The following is an 18,973-nucleotide window of genomic DNA, read 5'->3' on the forward strand; positions in this document are numbered from 1 at the left end:
TGAACTGCTGTACTAAGCCCCACCATAAACATTCCACTAGTGTCTTTTAGTTTGGCCTATGATCAAAATCTTAATTCTTAATACTAATTTCCACACATTCATTTAAATGCCAGTTCTGAGAATTCAATGGTACATAAAGACCTTCATGTGGTTAATGTCGTTAGTCTCCTCACATAAAAATTAGACATTGATCACTTTAGAAGTAAAGGGTCAACACAAACAAGAAAACAATTGCAGTAAGTATAAGCACCAAATAAAGTTTATTCAAGACAAAATGACACCATGAAAATCAGTTCAAATTGTAGCCACTGCTGTGGTCTGAATGATGACAAGATTTAACGACACTAGAGAAAAAGCCATTGCAAATGAAAGACCTGAGTAAGTTGGTAAACACTTTCTCAAAATATGCAAATGTCACGAAGAGCAGCTGATACAAATCAACAAAACTTGTTTGATCATTACAAACCACAAGTACCAAAGCTTGATAGTTCAATTTACTTTGGAGGTCACAAATGACTTGAATTCCACTGGGGTAAGAACATTACAAATCCTTTCTCTAATCCACTCAGGTTAAAACAGAGAAGGTAAGTTATTGTCAGTGTCCTAGGGCTTTGTTGAGTGCATCTAAACACTCAACAGCAATCTGTGCCTTGGCTTTATCTTCTTCACCAGACGCACTTGATAAACCTTGTTGAGCTTGCTCTAACTGTTGACTAACAGCCTGTTATAAAAGAAAAGACAAGACTTATCTACTCTATAACAATACTGTATTAGTTAAGACTTAACACCAAGGTATACCTAAACAAGCGCAACAGTCAATCCTCTTATAAGCTGGTGCCCTTAGGACCCTGGGTGCTCCATGCACAGGGAGACTCTGTCCCAAAGAGTTACCTTTCGTAGGATAGAGTTACAACACAGGGTAAACTGAAGTATAGAAAAGTGTAGAGAAAACTACCATTTAGGCACCTAAAAGGCTCTTTCAAAATAGTTGATGAATTATTCAGTCCAATGGTACAGACAAGGGATGCCTTGTACCTATTGTGTGGAGGCGCAGTGGCCTCATGGTTAGTGTGCTTGTCTCCAGATCGAGCGGTCCAGGTTCGAGCCCTGGCCAGGGACATTGTGTTGTGTTCTTGGGCAAGACACTTTACTCTCACAGTGCCTCTCTCCACCCACGTCTATAAATGGGTACAGCAAATTTAATGCTCGGGGTAACCCTGCGATGGACTAGCATCCCATCCAGGGGGGAGTAGAAATACTCCTAGTCGCTTCATGCTAAGGAAACAGGGATAAGCTCCGGCCTGGTGGGCCACTTGGCTCGTGTGCAGACTTCTGTACATATTGTGGGAACATGAATGGAGTACCATCTTCTCCACTGATTACTTAAGATACACATTTGTTTGGGTAATCTTCCTCTGGCAGACCCCTCTATAATAATTAATGAACCTCTCTAAATCGCGGGGGTGGGGGGTGGGGGGGGGGTGGACGGGGAGAGACTTCCTTATAGAAAGGACGAGGGTGCTTGTCTGAAATTCTGAAAAGAACCCCTAAGAGTTACCAAGATACTATTTTGTGGGTGTGACTTGGAACTTTTTTCACCCCTAAGAGGTATCAATTCTAAAACAACACATTAACTGACACTGACTTTATTCGGCTCAATACTCCAAAAGTTACCAAGTAAGAGGTACCAACACCACTTGTTTAACCCCTAAAAGGCACGACAAGCACTGCCGTCCTTTTAACATTGAAGTCCCACATGAAGTCATTTTAAATTAACTTGATTGTAAATAACATTATATGATAATTATTGGTTGAATATCAATTGGGACATTGTCCTGTTTTCTGCTCCAGTTGCTGATACTATTTTTCTTTTCTTTCTTTTTATTGTACATGCAAAAAAATTCAATTAAGTCCCTTCCCTGGCTCCAAATAGTCACCTTGTCCCACATGAAGATCCTCTTCCCCCTCTTAAAGTCCCTGCTCACTATAACCTGTCCAGGAAAGCCTAAAATATCTGAAATATTGATCCAATTGGGTCTAAATATAAATTAAACTACAGTCTCTAAAAACAGTAAGGTGGTGACATACTTGAGGGTCAAATCTATCCAAAGGATGAGCTTCCTCAGCCAGAATTTGAACTGTAGAGTCAGCATTGATAGTCACTGTACCACTGCTTGCTGTGGAGAGAGAATGTTTGTAATTAGGGTTCAACTCCCTTTGGAACTACAGTAATATTGGGGACTTTCCAAGGACATTCTGGGAACTACAAGCATGAACTGTATGCGGACATTTTTTTTTTTTTGCCGCTTTTAGGCAACAAGTCAACAACAAACTTCAGGGGGTTTTTAAGGACCCAATGAACTTTTCAGAGACTTTCAAGGTCTTAAATTTTTAATTTCAAATTCAAGGACTTCCAAGAACTTTCCCTGTAAAAGGGAACATTTAAATAACTCCTACAAAATCTTTACCTCAAACCACACATAACTGGAGTCTCCTGATACCAAGATGTGCCAGATGATTAGAGATTAGAATTTAGTGTTTATGTGTGGCCAGGACCACAACTGCATGTAAGTATGAATGAATGAGTGAATGAATGAACAAAGGAAGGAAGGACTGAAGTTCTGAATGACCGAAAGATGGAAGATAGAAAGACAAAAAGATGGAAAGATGAATCAGTGAATGAGTTAATGAGCAAATGAGTGAAAGAGTGAAAGAGCAAAAGAGTGAAAGAGCGAAAGAGCGAAAGAGTGAAAGAGCGAAAGAGTGAAAGAGTGAAAGAGTGAAAGAGTGAAGGACTGAAGGACAAAAAACTGTAAGACTGAGGGCCTGAAAGACTGGAACACTGACTGACTGAGTGACAAAATGACTGAAAGACAAAAAACTGAAGGCCTGAAAGACTCGAATGCTGAGTGACAGAGTGACAGAAAGACTGAATGACTGAGACAATTTAAGAAATTACGTTTTAGTCTGAGAAAAAAAAGGTGCTCCTTAAACAAGGTTTATCAGAGTTGTAACTCCAATGAATCCACTGCAGTAACCATTAGGCCACCCTAGCTCCACTTAATGAGTTGTCAGCCCCACGGTGAAATTTCACCAAAAATAAATTCTCTTATCAGAAATACTCACCAAAATATTTATGAGCACCAGCTTCATTGTGCACAGTTAGAAGCCCTGGTCGAAGTGTTGCTAAAGTGGGAACATGATTAGGTAGAATACCAAAGCTCCCTGCTGTCGTGGAAACATCAACTTGCTTCACATCAGATTCTGAATAAAACATCTAAAGAAAACATGTGCAATTTAAATTTTGTAGTTTCTTTTAAGTTCTTAGTTTTATGTTGGATACTGATGTGACTGTCCTGAACCATGGGCTGATTCATATTTCATAACTTTGCAGGACATGATATTTAGATACTGAATTTTTATCACATGTGACAAGGTTCTGGCAGGTCTACAACCTGAACTGTTTGATCGAAATTAAACATGAAGACACCCTTGTAAATAATGTCTAAACCAGCTATTTTGTTACCCCTGCGTCCTGCGTTCCTGATGCATAAAAATTCTCAACGACGCATAATAATTCACAGCCTGCGTCCTTTGAGATGCAATGATCGATCCATTGATCAAAAAATCTTTTTGAATGCCCTGTTTGCACGATTTGAAATATGTACTGAAAGCTACCTCCAATCAAAAGAGTAATATTGTCCGCTCAAAAAAATAGGTTAAGAATAACTTTTTGAACAAATAGACAGAAATATTTCCACACAAATTCTCTGATACGACTGTTTCTTTTTCAAAAGTGGCCATGTTTACTTTACTGATGGAGTGGTTACTCATTATGTTTGCCATATATGGAAAGCACGTGGCTGAACAAAGATGGTGGACAAAGGTTCGGAACTTTCATAATTCTTCCATTTGATTCTTTAAAGATTTAGTTTATGTTAAAAAGAAATTAGAAATGCCACCCAAAAAAGGTCTTACAACCTATACTGTACCAAAAAAAATTATGTTTTGGAGGGCAGCTGCCAGATATGGCTTCAAACACAAGTGGTCCTGAGAGTGAAAGTGTTGCTGGCAGACCTGGCAGTGTTTGTCCTTCAGATGTGGTTGTTGCATCTAACAACAACACCAAAGAAAAGAAGAAAAGGAAATTCATGCCACACTAGCTAAAAACCTATGGTTGGTTGAAATATAATGAGGAGAAAAAACATAGTAAATATAGTAAGGACTCATTGGGTTTTCAACTGGGACTCATTGATTCTGGACTGGGACTCATGATTTTTCATGAGATGAGTCCCAGGACTCACTATTAGCAAATTGTAACAAAATCACTGCTATACACTGTACTGAAAACCACTGTACTGAACTGGTGTAAGGTTTAATATGACTGTTAACACTGTTAATTATCAGCTGTACATTTAACAAATTGACATCACTTTTTTATGCGTCTGTCTTCTTACTGATGATAAATTACGTCATAACATTGTCAAAGTGGCTGAGGAATCACGAGCCATAGGCGAGTGGTTCCGCAGTAAACTTTGACAATGTTATGACAAAATTTATCATCAATAAGAGGACAGATGCATAAAAAACTGACGTCAATTTGTTTTTTACAATAGCGAGACCCCAAAATGGTCAAATGCCGGAAATAAATGAGGAGAAAAAAAGGCTGTTGACTTGCCATAAGCATTCTCAGTGTGTAGTTCCAGAAAATATCCATACCCCCCACGGAAGGGATTGGAAATTCTGGGGGGGGGGGGGGGGGGTGTGGGGTGATCAAAGGCCCAGGAATTTCTGGAGGGGGAGAGGGGGGTTGTCTCAATGAATTTTTTTTTCCAGGCTTGTTGCAATTTTCATACAGTTGTACGTAAAGTTTCGTTGTTTGCATTTTGGTTCTCGAGTCGTGAATGCAAAAAAATAAATCTGGCCAATTTAAAGCACAAAATGAATATTTTTGTGCTGGTTAGGTTCGATATTCTGTCGCCCCCGATCATTTTCCCGAGTAGTGGCTGTTGATCGAAGCGCATGTTGTGGAAAGTAGACGAGTTGATTGTGACTGATTGAAAATATGTCTGTCGCACTTGACCAGGTACTTCTGTCACTCCTACCTGTATTGCCGCAAGCGTGAAAAATATGGTTTGAACTTAACGTGTGCATCAACATCAACATTGAATGAGCCAAAATTCGGAATCGGTAGATAACAGACCTCTTATCTTGTTAACAATGATTCTTGAATGAGGAAAACAGTACAGCAACAATTATAGTTCGGGAGGGAAATATATTTTTAAGCGAGCCGCATGTGATATAAATCAGCAGAGATTAGATAAATAAACGACTTGCGGCTTCGATATTTCTGTGTAAAAACCGAAGACAAAGGAAAAGAAATTCCTTGGACACCTGTTTTAAGCGGTTGTTTGCTTGTCAAGTGAAGCTGTTAGCGGATAAAAACGGAGAAAAGGCTTGTAAATTATGCCCGAAAACTCATGCTCCTCTCAAGGGCCGAATGAATGGCCTTAATTAAAGTTGGAAGGTATTTTTGGCGTGGTCTGTTGTTGTGATCACTCATGCATGACACCTTGGATGTGTAGCAAACGAAGTTGCTCTGCTCTGAATGTCATGTACTATTTATTACTAAACCAAAAATATATCACTAATATGATCTGAATTCTTTTAATCCCAATGCAGGACTTATATTTGAATATATTATGCAGACCAAAGCAGTTTTTATCTTGAGGTCTCAATTTGCACTGTCGCTAATAATTTAATATAAATATTGTGTTTACACCGTGAAGCGTGTTCTTCGGTACTTACATGATAAAAACCTGTGGCAAACATTTGCTGGAATTTGCTGCCAGAGTTATGAATGTTCACTGTGACCATACTGTGGTGCACTTCCCTGGCAAATTGAAGAATTATTTTTCTCGTCGCTCACGCTACTCGTAGAGCAAGATCAAGAGCAAAGGGTTGTGTAAGAAAAATACATGTATCTGGCACTACAAAGTGACAACCCAAATAACAGCGCAGCTGTGAGGGACACTACAAAAGAACGGCTAAGAAAACTTAACACACTGGAGAAGTTAAAAATACTAAGATATTTGTTGAAGGCCCACAAAGTTCTGCTTTTCCAGCTTCCAAATAAAATTAAATTTTTCAGATATATACTTGCAACGATTTGATCTACCGAAATTTGATACAAAACATGCACTGAAAATTATGTTGTTTTGATTGCTGTGCTTAACTGGTGTGGTGTGAAGCATTTCTTTTTCACCATTTCTCTCTCAACGGTCTTGGAAATGAACTTTTTTAGTAACTGCTGTTTTGTCAAAATTGTGAGGCGGAATTGACGGTATTAAATCTATAATTTTCATATTGCAAATTCTGTGATATGCATCCTTGAGGTAGGCGATGTACCTTCTGGTTATGTGTTGGTCACAGTATCCACCAGATTTTCCTCGGGAAAAAACGGTAAGGGTCAAAATTCGACATCTTGCACTAAAAAAAAGCTTATTTTGGTTTCCACAAGGAATGGTAATATTTCCAGGGGGTGTACAACAACAATCGAATTTCCGGAGGGGAGGGGGGGGGCATTTTGTGAGCCGATTTTGGAAAATCCAGAGGGGAGGGGGATCATAGGAAAAATCCCTTCCGTGGGGGGTATGGATATTTCCTGGAACTACACAATAACTTTTCTCGCTTTTTGATTGGCTACCTAAAATAGTCTATAAAATCTCATTGGTCAAAAAGTTGACAGTTTGACAGCTGAAAGTTGAACTTAAAAGCTTGCATAAATTAAAATTTTATCAGTCTGTACTTTTAATGATGATAAAAATGAGCCAATCAGCGTGCGAGAAATTAGACAGTTATTGTAAAATTAACAAATCGAATGTGGTTTAGCGTGGGCTGTACTCCTATTGACAATGAGTACGCGTCATTACAGTGAACAAAAAGAAAAAAATGTTTGGGAAAAGCTTAAAAGCTTGCATAAATTAAAATTTTATCCGTCTGTACTTTTATTGATGATAAAAATGAGCCAATCAGCACACGAGAAATTAGACAGTTATTGTAAAATTAACAAATCGAATGTGGTTTAGCGTGGGCTGTACTCCTATTGACAACGAGTACGCGTCATTACAGTGGACAAAAAGAAAAAATGTTTGGGAAAAGAGTAATGATGCGTACTCATTGTTGATAAGAGTACAGACCACATTAAGCCACATTTTGACTTGTTTTTTTTACCACAATATCAACATCAAAGAAAATGTTTTTTTTAGAGCGCGAGCTGAAAAAGGCATTGCGCGACACACTGACGCGAGCAGCGTGGTATGGACTCTTATCGACAACGGCAAATTAGCCAATCAGATTGCGAGATCGAGATTGGCAGCAATTGTGGTAAAATAATTATTCGCATGCTTTATCGACTACCAAGTACTAAAGTAAAGAGATTTGCTCTGTCTTTTGGTAAAACTTAATCTACCAGACCACAACTACCAACATTCTGCTCAATAAAGTTCTCCTGTCTTTGAGCTTAAACTTATATTGGTCACATTAGACACAAGTCCCTGGTATCCCCTGTTGCACATTTCAACTGAATGACGATTCCGTATGTATGAATCTCTATTTTCTAACTTACCTCCGATGGAGAACCAAACGTAAGAGCCACGGCAGGGGCACCATCAGCAAGACATCTTCTGAAGATCAAAGATCCTGGTTGTCTCAGAAGACGAGGTGCTTGGCGAGAAATTAAACCCAACATCCTGTACTAATACCCGGCAAAATGGCGGCGGTCAAGGAGAACCCACAAGGCTTTGCGCGGAAACATAGAACCCAGTACACCTCCGTTTAGAAGGCTTGTACTTTTCTAGTGATCGCGGGAGCCAATATTTTTGTCGTTTTCGGAGTATTAAAGTTTTTAGCCACAGAAATGGCTGATTCTGAAATACAGAATGGTTTCCCAGAGCTGAAAAATGATCTAATTTTGCGAGCTGCCCGTGGAGAAGGGACTGAGCGGGTTCCAGTCTGGGTCATGCGGCAAGCGGGCCGCTATCTCCCAGGTAAGAGAAGTTTTGATGACATAATATTGACATGTTTATTAGGTCACGTAAGCTTATGTTTTGTTTTTAGATTTCAATTCACAGCAGAGATAGTTTAGGGACTCAAAGTATCGTTTAATCGAGACAATATTGCGTTCAACGTGATGACCTCGAATCCGTTTGGTTTTTACATGAGCTAAGTAGGCCATATTTGTATTCTCAGTATGGACTGGAACTAGCTTGCAAAGGAGGCTCATGGGGGGTATATCCTGAAAAAGAGAGAAATTATATTTGTATTTCAAAAACACTCCCTGCATTAGCCTCAGTTCCAAGCTAGTTCCAGTCCAATAACAAGAATACGAAAATGGTCCATTTGTCAGACAATGATCTAGTGATCATCTCTGCTCTCACTGCAGTAGTTAGGGCACTGACATCTGTGGGAAGGGCTCGGCAGCTGCTTCTCTTCCCCTTCCCCCAGCACATTGTATTTACAAAAAGGGTTCAAAGGTTCAGAGAAGGGAGCTTACCCCCCTTTTCACCCCTAAGAGGTACCAATTCTAAGACAATGCATTACCTCCAATCATATTTTTTTTTTGGCTTAATACCCTAAAAAGTACAGCAAAAGCTCTCGCTGTGGACCTACTGAGGCTAAACATGCTAAGAGGTACCAAAACCAATTATTTAACCCCTAAAAGGTTCGACGAGCACCACCGTCATTTTCATATGAGGGTCCTCCTCCCTCCCTCTGGGGTTTTGGGCCTCAATGATGTTTGCTGATATTTAGCAGGTCACCAGTCAACGGGAGATAAGTTTTATGGCAAGAAAATAATTGTGTGGTAGTCAGTTTAATGTCCATCCAAAATGTGGTCGAAACGGAAAGGTGGCACAAGAGCTGTTAGGCAAGTCGCGGTCACCCATGTTCTTACCACTTTTTGATGTCATCTGTGATCTACTGTATTTCTGCACATATGCAAGGCAACATGGAATTTTTCTGTTTTGAATGATGAAGAAATCAAAGAAAAATGTTCATGGCATCATCTATGTGTCTGTCCACCAATGAATCATAAGTAAGAACCAATGAAAGTGTGAGGATAATTCAACTTATAATCCATCAAATATTTTTACTTGCACATGATCGGTCTAAACATGTCATGTGACCAAATATTCCCCAGTTAAAACTGTGGAATATCTGAGAATATTCCCCAATTTTTAATATTAAAAAGGATACAACGAACACAATAGTGAACGAAAATATGCTTGGTTATTTGCCCTTGGACATTACCTTGAACATTATTGGAAAACTATTTGCTTCTCGGAACAGATAATGTCTGTAGACAAATATCCAAGCATGTTTTTGTGCCAAATGGAGGATATTGCTTGTATGCTGTATAAATCCTGACGCATATAGTAAGGCTCTAGGATTCCAGAGGTTGATGAAAAATACTTCCAACTGTAAAATATTCTTCTATAGTAAAAGATGAAATGTTGCAAGTGCAAGACAAAGGAAAAAAATGTGAACCCCCAACAGGATTCAAACCCATGACTGCATGACCTCCCAGATATTATTTGGGCTCTCCCACAAATTACGCCAGCATATTGCTCACTGAAGCATTATTTCTAACCGTACCACAAGGTATTTTAATAATAAATGTTGTACTTCCAGAATTCCTGAAATTAAAGGAAGAAAACAATGCTGATTTCTTTAAGATGGTGCAGACCCCAGAACTGGCTTGCGAACTCACTCTTCAGGTATAGATAGATCTCACAGTGTTCCAGATAAGTGACAGGCCTCAGATCAAAAACCCGACAAGGTCAGCTACATGACCTGACAAATTAATTATAGAACATTGATGATTTGGTGGGAACAGTGGTAATTGACCTGTTGGAATTCCTTATTGACACCCTGCATTGAAAAATTATCTGGAACCCTGTCTCACATAGATAATTTTTTAACAACTTGTGAAGTCAATTGATTTTATATCCCTTTGGATAATGTTGAATTCTTATTCTTGGTTTTAAATGTGGCTAAATATCATTTAGGCAAGGTTAAACTCGAGCTAATGCAGCCAGCTAGTGTGCCCATCCAGCTAATATCATTTAGGCAAGTTAAATATGAGCTTATGCAGCCAGCGGTTTCTGCGTTTGGGAGTACGTGACCTGTGGGGCGGCCTTCAGGGGTTTTGCAGGGGTTTATGGTTCATTGCATAATATTGTTGTAGTGTATTCTGCTGATTGTTGCGGATCAGTTGCACTGCTTTACTCGCGAATCATTGCGGATTCTTGCACCCTCTCCTCCCTCCCGTTTTGTTCTTGGTCAGGGTAAGTATTCCCCAGGTAAGTAGATTCCACTGAATTTCTTTCAGTGTGACGGTGCCGGTTAGCGGACGCTCATTGGGTGGTTCCTGCTTTCCAGGGTTGCCATGGATACCTCCTAGCGGCTTATGGCTTTGGCACCCCGCTAACCTTTAAGGCACCAGTTCCCAAGCTCATCTATTTGTGATGAGTTTAACTCACATGATCAACAGCTGTGTTTTCTCACTGAAACAAAGCAAAGATTTACGTAAAAATAGAGTTCAATTCCCAGAGGTTAAATTTTGGGCTCCAACATGGCCGCTGTGACGTCAGGTGAAAACCAAGCATACTCTATAAACAATTTCTAACCTTTCAGTGTCAAGACTAGTATGCTTAATTATTATAAGGTACTTCTGTTCCCAAATTACATGCTCAGTTTTATTTTCTTTTTTTCAGCCTATAAGAAGATTTCCTCTAGATGCAGCTATCATATTCTCAGATATCCTTGTTATTCCTCAGGTAAATACTAATAATCATAAAATAATTATGATACCAATTATTATTGAATAATTATTATTCATGATAAACTATGGCAAAAATGTTGTTTATGACAGAGTTTCTTCCTAAGAGTGTGAGCAATGTGCATGCTTTTAACTCAGCTTTTGAGAAGGAGGCTCTACATTATTTTAATGTTATTAAATTGAGGTAGATTCATCATAATTCTTGTACATGTAAGTAAAAGTAGGTAGGTGAAGTCTGTATACGAACCAAGTGGCCCATCAGGCAAGGGCTTAGCTCTGGTTTCAGTAGCATGAAGTAACAAGGAGTATTTCTACTCCCCCCTGAATGAAATGCTGGTCCATTGCAAAAATTACCCCCAGCATTAAATTTGCTGGTACATGTACCCATTTATACACTTGGGTGGAGTGACATACTACGAGAGTAAAGTGTCTTGCCCAAGAACACATCACAATGGCCCTGGGCTGGGCTCGAACCCGGACCACTTGATCTGGAGTCATGAGCATACTAACCATGAGGTTCCTCCATTCCTCCAATTCTTGTATGCAGATGGTCATAATTTTCAGATGACCTCCCATGTTTTCAAATGCTTGTTATATTCATTGCACCTGCCAATCACAGTGGCCAGTGACCAGCAAGTGATGACAACTCTTGACACTCTAAATGTCTTTTGTCTGTCGGCCTGTCATCCCAGTTGTAATGGTCGCAATTTATATATCTTATTAGATGTTTTGGTGTGTAGTATTGCTGTATATTTTTATGAGCTATGCCGTAAAAATATTCTGACAACAAGTAAAAATATAAAGCGATACTACACACCAAAACATCTAATAAGAGATTTACTATCCAACTGTTGTAGTCAATAAATTTATCAATGAAGGAGGGAGAGTGCGACAGTTTCCGTGTGCATGCTAGCAAACAGGTTTTCTACTGTGCAAATAACTGTACAATATTGCTGTATATTTGTACTGTTATTTGGACGGTATTCACTGTAGTTGGATAATAAAAAGAAATACTAACAGCGTTCATTTTTTGTTCCAACCAGGCTCTTGGTATGACTGTCCTCATGATCCCCGGAAAGGTTTGCACACATCAATTACTCACACTTCCATAATATATCAAACACGAGAGACAGTGTTTCATTGGGATATCCAAACACCTAGAAGAGAGTTGAATTTGACAAAATTCGAGGTGTTTGGATAGCCGATGAAACACTGTCTTGAGTGTTTGATATATCTTCTCAATTGAAACAAAAACTAAGGAGTAAATGGAGAAGTAAAATTGTCAGAATTTATGCTAATTAAGACCAGGTATCCAAACCTCCTTCACGGTTGTGATTTTCTGTGTTTTTACCTGATGAATTATTAATGAGTTTGAGAATTTCATTTCTCTGACTACTGATGAGTGTGATACAAAATTGATTTTTAAATGTTGACAATTGATGGATAGAAAGTAATTTGATGTTTTATTTCTCTCCATTTTTAGGGTCCAGTGTTTCCAGAGCCCCTTCGAGAACCAAGTGACATTGAGGTCATGATCATTGAGTTACTGACCATTGTCTTTCAGTCAACCTATTTACCAATTTTGTTCACAAAATTGTATTTGTAGCTTATTAATTATTTTTGTCCCCACAGAAACTTAAACAAGAAGTAGATTTAGAGAAGTCATTGGGATATGTTTTCCGTGCAATAACTCTGACAAGACACAAGCTGGAGGGACGAGTACCTCTCATTGGTTTTTCAGGAGCTCCAGTAAGGATAGAGAAAATGCTATCTTTTTATCCTTTACTTCAGAATTAAAAGATATTGGAAAATAAACAGACAGTACTTCTTGAAAGCTTCTATTTTAATGGTAACGTATCAGGGTTTCATCCACAGTTAAAAGCATAACTATAAAATGTTTGAGCAAGCAACTGGAACGATAATCCTGCTGGTATTATGTTGGATCAGTAGTGATCTAATTGGCTTCACACATAAAATGAAGAATATAAAAGCAGAAACCTACATAACGTAGGATGATTTTTTTGAAGGTGTACTATATTTGGCTGTCCAAACCAGCCTTCTTCAGGTACAATGAGAATTTTACATTGGGACGTGTTTTTATGTAGCATATTTGCGTAATACCGGAAATAATTATGTAAAACTAATTTACAGTGTGAATTAAAGATAAGCGTTTGGTAAAATAAAATAATGAAATAACATAATAAAAGGAAACAATTAATATGTTTCTTTGTGGATGTTCAGACCATCGGGATCAATTGTTCTGCCTTTTTGAATTAAAAAAGCTTCCCTGGCCTTATGGATAGAGTCTCAGTTGGAAAAGATTTTTTTGATTATTGCATGTTGTTAGCATTGGGGTTAGGAGGGGACAGGAAATCTTCTGCGGCTGTAGAAGGTTTAGTTTTAGCATAACAACTAACCTGGCGTTTTGACCTGGAAACTGGTACATGTAAGGGACATTTGACAAACACTCAACTTCATCTCGCCCATTAATGTGTAGTCCCAGAAAATAACCATACCTTCCCCACTGAAGGAATTTTTTCTAGGACCCCCCCCCCCTCCCCCATCCCCTCTGGAAGTTCTAATTAAGCGTCATACCTTTCTTTACATTTTTTGGTCTAACAGAAACCCCCTACCCCCAGGAAATTTCAATTCCTTCTGTGAGGGAAGTATGGATATTTTTGGAAATGTACAATATGTAAAAAAATGCTTGGTCAATCATAGTAACCTATGTATATTCTACTTAGCGGATAGGAACACTCTGAGAGTGACTTGCCTTGTCCAAAAGACCAGTTAGTGACACTGACCCACATTTGAACCCACACTGCTCTATTCAGATTTCAAAGTACCTCCTAATAGTGTATTTGCACAATGTCATTATTTGACCACAGTGTTTCAGCTACCAGAATTCATTTTGTTTTTGCCTTATTGGTTAACTGTTGAAACCGTACTGAAATTTAAATAACAACTGTCCAAACTAGAGGAGTTGTTGTCAAATGATGCCTCAAAAATATCACATTTAAGGTCTACCTGTACCATGCCACCTACTTAAAATGACAGACTTCATTTTAAGATCTTGCTTCCTCTCCAATTTACATTTTGTTGGGACTGGGAAAAGTTTTTCAAATCAGTCCTGGAAAGCAGACTGAGGCAATTTAGTTTGGCCATTTTCCCGGGGGTGGATTGAATATACTCCTAACTCTTTATCATTATCATGTTATGGGCTGTATAAGGCCTTGACTCTGACCATAACTTTTATTTGACTTTTCTCTGACTATAACTTTTTTATGAGATCGGATAATGAGTTGATTGCTAAAGCATTTGACAATAAAGATTTAAAGTAATGTCAATGGACATTTTGGTGGAACAAACATCATTTTCAAGATTGAGGTCCTTAATGTCAAAGTTGTTTTGTAAGAGTTGAGTTCAAGATGGATTGTATGCTAGTATATGTGAAGTATGTAAATGTACTAATTATCAGTAAATAAGTTTGCATGGATTGAGTCAGCCGGACTGCACGTTGAGTGACCTACACAAAGTTATCCACTGATGATTTACTTAGTGCATTTACATACTTCATGCAAACTGGAATGCAATCCATTTCGAACTCAACTCGTACATAACAACCTGAACATTGACATTAATCATCTCAATCTTGAGAATGATGCTTGATGCGTCGAACATGATTGATGTTACTTTTAATCTTGACTTTTTTCTGACTTTTTTCTGACTATAACTTTTTTTGCCTATTTTCTTTTTCAGTGGACCCTAATGTGTTACATGATTGAGGGTGAAAGCAGCAAAACATTCATCAAAGCTCGTAAATTTTTGAACCAGCATTTGCAGACTTCCAGCCGGCTGTTGCAACAGTTAACAGATTTAATTGTAGACTACTTGGTGCTACAGGTCCAAGCTGGTGCACAGGTAAATAAAAATACTGATGTAATGCAAACAAAGGAAGGAAACAAGGAAAGGAAATCTGTATATCTATCAGTTGCAAAATGCAAAATAATGAGATGTATAGTGCTCAGTAGTCACTCAAACGTAATACAGTTGATGCTCTCATAGGCAACCACTTTAGGAATTAAAAATAAAGTGGTTGAAACTATCTAGCTCAAGAGTTGCTTGGAAGAATAGACACTTTGCATAAATGGTGCTGACATTAATTTTGAATAACAATACTTATGCATTCCAAGCTTCACAATTGTGAGAAAAAAAATCTACACTGTAAGTGGGGCTCACGGATGTAATGTTAAATCCATGAGCACAGTTTCTAATGCATTTATTAGTGCAGGATTTTAGTCATATCCTGCATGTGTTTCTTGTGGGTGTTTTATTGTTCACACCCTATAGTAGGAGCGTACGTTGTACTACAAAGAGTTAGTATAAAATAAGTTCCATCTTTGTATCTCGTAGTTTAATCCTGACGAAGTCTCACTTGGAGACAAAACCGGTTGATTAATAAACTCAGTTGGACAAGATTATTATTTGCTGCTGGGTGCTGCCCACAAGTAGTCTTATTTTAAAATTGTTTAGAAACATATAAATAAGAGGGGTAGGTTTTATAGAGTATTATTTTACAAGTCAGTTATGCAAAGAAAAAGCACCCCACTTTGATCAATACAGACTTTTATGTCCAACAAGGGGATTCCACCTATAAATGGACAATGAATAATCATCCTAGTGACATGTAATGTCATAATGATCCATGGAGAATTCCACAGGGCATTCTTTACAGTAAGTGTCCATAATTAAATATGGAAGAAAGTGCATAAATTTGTAACATTTTGTTGTCCTTCTTTTCTCTTACAGATGCTTCAAGTGTTTGAATCTCATGCTGAAATTTTGGGTTATGATACTTTTACACTGTGTTCACTGCCTTACCTGAAACAAATAGCAGAGAAAGTGAAAGAAAAGTTAGGCACTGATGCTGTGCCAATGGTGAGGATATAGGAACTCACTGCGACAGGCTTTCATGGCAGTGATGGGAATGTGTCAGGTCAACCTTATTCCCTGGTTGTCTCAGGGTTTTTATTAAGGGTCAGGCACTGAGCAAATTGACTGGCTTTGAGGATGATTTTGCTGCCTGGTGTGACCATTTGGAGGAAAGTATTTGCTAGAAAAAAGTTCAGTTCAAAAAGTTTTTCCTGCCTGGGAGAACCGGTTGCCTCCCTGCTGAGAACGTTAATAAAACCCCTGTTGTCTCTGGGGGAGGGGGGGGGGGGGGTACTCTGTAAATCATTATGAACATTAGGAATAAATCACATCAAAAAATAGATTTACATATTGAGTGAAAGTCAGTACCTATAATTTACAAATTTGTCTGTACAAAGAGGGAGGAGCAGTGGCCTCATGGTTACAGCACTTGACTCCAGATAGAGAAGCCCAGACTTTAAAGGCTCATACAATTTGTAAATGAAATTCACAATATAAAATATAATTTATTTCTGCACAATCTTGTACTTTTCCGTAAGTAAGCACTCTCTTGAAATAAGAAAGATTCAGCCCTTTCATAAAGATGTGTTGAATGAATTATTCACAACCATTTTAGTGAAATGGGTGCCTTCTTTATATGTGCAAAACAAACGAAACTGTTAGGAAAAAACTCCAACCTTGCTGCCAACCACAAACTGAATAAAAGTGAAGCCAAGAGAAGTGTAAAAATGGAAGTGCTTAGCAATGCCCAGATTTTTAATCAAGCTACCAATCAATATATCAAAGTGTTACATACTGAAAACTAGTGGTAGAAGACTCTTATTTTATAACAGGAATTTTCAATTTATCTCTCGCCAGACAATATTTGCTAAGGGTGCTCACTATGCCATTAAAGATTTATCACAAATTGGTTACGATGTCGTCAGCTTGGACTGGACAGTGTCACCTAAAGATGCAAGGTTTGACAGCTAATTGATGTGTTCTGACAAATAATCACCTGAACCCTGAATTATCTGGCAGCACTGTCTACACTGTCAGAATATGTGCATGAGTCTGGGTGATTGCTAGGATATCAGTTTGCATGGAAGAGGATGCAGATTTAGACAACTGATCACATCAAAGAATAGCCCAGTATTTTGTAGACTGCAAAACAGTCGTTTTTGGACGGTTTTGGAAGGCGCAAAGAGTTGTAGCGTCTCTCCCCATTCTCCTTCGTCCTTTTTACACTCGCTCCAGACCTTTTGTTCGAATATTGCCTGTCACCCGCATTCGCAAAACATTTGACTGTTTTGCAGTCTGAGCATTTTGACACTGGTTATTGCAACTACTGTGCATTGTAATTTTTGTCCTCCAGGACATACTATTTGTCATCTTTTCACTTATAAGTCATTGTGTTAAATTAAACTTTAATTATTTTTCGTTTGTAGGATTGTTGCCCCAACAGTGACTCTCCAAGGTAACCTTGATCCAGCTTGTCTTTACAGCAGCCATGTAAGTGATACTTGAAATTGTTGAAAGAATTAATTCGAAACTCCAAATAAAGAACTGCTGCTATCTCAGAGATAATCTACAATATCTCTGAGATAATCTACAATATGTCGCACAAGGGTTACATAATGTAATAATGCTTCTTTTGTTGAATCTCACTCAATATAATAGACCAAAATTCAGCCTAAGACAATAGACCTCAACCAGAGGCTGTGGGGAATAACTACAGAGTTTGTGGGGTTTATTCCCGGGAGCCTCGTGCCAAGGTCTATTGTTTAGGCTGAATTTAAATATATCGAAATTGGGCTATTCTATTCACATTTTACTCCAACTGAAAATGACTGAACAGTAAACAAATTAATATTACACACTGAGTACTGGGCACCTGGTCTAACTGTAGTCACCTTAAAGTGATATCATGGATTAAGCACATTTTGGCAGACATTTTGCAGTTGTTCGTTTGTAATCCATCTCAATCTTCCCGTCTTGAGCAATTAACTTTTTTCCTTTTTGGTCTACTATAATGTGTAGTTCCAGAAAGTATCCATACCTCCCCTGTGGGAGGGACCCCCTCCCTCACCCTTCTGGAAATTCCAATTAAGCTTCACACATTTCTTTAAAATTGTTGGTCTTAGAGAACCCCTACCCCCCAGGAAATTCCAATCCCTTCTGTGGGGGGAGTATGGATATTTTCTGGAACTTCACAATCTGGGCTGTATTTCTACCTTTGTAACTATCATTTTGAGATTTCCTTCACTTAAATTGAGTAATTTTGAACAATGCAAACTGAATATGTCATGAAAAGGGACACTGCTATTGGCACAGCATTTACTCAACAAAATTATGTGAAAAGTTATGAAGACAATCACAGGAAATGGACTGCAAAAAACCATGATTAATTTGAACTCTTTTGTCTTGTCATCAAATGCAGGAGGATTTAGCACATGCTGTCAAGAACATGTTGAGGAAGTTTGGTGCTCAACGTTATATTGCTAATCTCGGCCACGGGATGCATCCAGATCATGACCCAGAAAAACTTGCTACCTTCATTGAAACAGTTCATTCTTACTCAGAGACAATGAATGAAAGAGAGTCATCTTTCAGTCTTGACTCTTGATGATATTTATGTCAATAGCATTAACTGACATTATCCCTGAATTAATTGCAAGTAAATTTTACTGAAAGGGAACCTTGGCGTTGATGTTGTTACAGAATTATTTAATTTTTTTTTTTTTCTATGAAGAGATGAGTTCTTGAGAAAAAAATCTCAAACTTCTATTCACTTCAAAGTCATTAAATCCAACGGGAGAAAACTATTTGCTTATTTCACAGTAGATTGCTATCAGTTCTTGTGCTATTGTATAATTGTTGCAGTCTGTTTTTTTTCTTCAAATAAAAATCTGACTGTCAAAGCATTTCCTTCAGGTCACCAAAAGTGGTTGTGAGGTAGATTTCCACCATATGCAATGTAGTTGCAATTTCATATGATCAACTTAGGCAAAAGGCCTTACTTCAAATTATGGAGAAAGGAATTTGTGTAAAGTAGAGGCATTGAAATATGTAGAAAGAGAAGTACGATTGTCTTCTAGGAAATAGACTATTTATTTCTTAAGGAAATAACTTAAGCTATTATTTACTTACTATGAGATAAACATTAGCAATTTGTAGAATTTCAACTAAGATGCTAATAAAACTATTTTGTCAAAAGTACCA

At 38.1% G+C, this 18,973-nt stretch overlaps 2 protein-coding genes across 2 annotated transcripts; one reads left to right on the top strand and one right to left on the bottom strand.

The window, feature by feature from the left end:
* Positions 1 to 237: 237 nt before the first annotated feature.
* Positions 238 to 7,800, bottom strand: LOC110050250 (ATP synthase F(1) complex subunit delta, mitochondrial-like). The gene is made up of 4 exons (XM_020756155.2): positions 7,628 to 7,800; positions 3,127 to 3,277; positions 2,089 to 2,177; positions 238 to 721 (listed from the first exon to the last, which is right to left on the bottom strand). Exons 1-4 carry the CDS (start codon positions 7,748 to 7,750, stop codon positions 596 to 598), a joined length of 489 nt encoding a protein of 162 aa, XP_020611814.2. The 5' UTR covers positions 7,751 to 7,800; the 3' UTR covers positions 238 to 595.
* Positions 7,801 to 7,829: 29 nt separating this feature from the next.
* Positions 7,830 to 18,970, top strand: LOC110050251 (uroporphyrinogen decarboxylase-like). The gene is made up of 11 exons (XM_020756156.2): positions 7,830 to 8,048; positions 9,691 to 9,776; positions 10,776 to 10,838; positions 11,884 to 11,919; positions 12,324 to 12,368; positions 12,473 to 12,589; positions 14,600 to 14,761; positions 15,650 to 15,778; positions 16,631 to 16,731; positions 17,200 to 17,263; positions 18,192 to 18,970. The coding sequence occupies exons 1-11, from the start codon at positions 7,919 to 7,921 to the stop codon at positions 18,375 to 18,377; spliced, it is 1,119 nt and encodes a 372-aa protein (XP_020611815.2). The 5' UTR covers positions 7,830 to 7,918; the 3' UTR covers positions 18,378 to 18,970.
* Positions 18,971 to 18,973: the final 3 nt, after the last annotated feature.

This window comes from Orbicella faveolata, unplaced genomic scaffold, assembly GCF_042242905.1.
Source record: "Orbicella faveolata isolate gen_17 unplaced genomic scaffold, um_ofav_v1 contig_14, whole genome shotgun sequence".
Taxonomy (NCBI): Eukaryota; Metazoa; Cnidaria; class Anthozoa; order Scleractinia; family Merulinidae; genus Orbicella; species Orbicella faveolata.

What these genes read in the sequence shown, in the direction of transcription:
- LOC110050250 (XM_020756155.2), bottom strand. Translation starts at nt 7,750, where the DNA reads ATGTTGGGTTTAATTTCTCGCCAAGCACCTCGTCTTCTGAGACAACCA. An exon ending in CGTTTGGTTCTCCATCGGAG is followed by an intron (nt 3,278 to 7,627) that starts GTAAGTTAGAAA and finishes TGTTTTCTTTAG; the next exon opens with ATGTTTTATTCAGAATCTGA. An exon ending in TGGATAGATTTGACCCTCAA is followed by an intron (nt 722 to 2,088) that starts GTATGTCACCAC and finishes CTTTTATAACAG; the next exon opens with GCTGTTAGTCAACAGTTAGA.
- LOC110050251 (XM_020756156.2), top strand. Translation starts at nt 7,919, where the DNA reads ATGGCTGATTCTGAAATACAGAATGGTTTCCCAGAGCTGAAAAATGAT. An exon ending in AGCGGGCCGCTATCTCCCAG is followed by an intron (nt 8,049 to 9,690) that starts GTAAGAGAAGTT and finishes TTGTACTTCCAG; the next exon opens with AATTCCTGAAATTAAAGGAA. An exon ending in CTTGTCTTTACAGCAGCCAT is followed by an intron (nt 17,264 to 18,191) that starts GTAAGTGATACT and finishes CATCAAATGCAG; the next exon opens with GAGGATTTAGCACATGCTGT.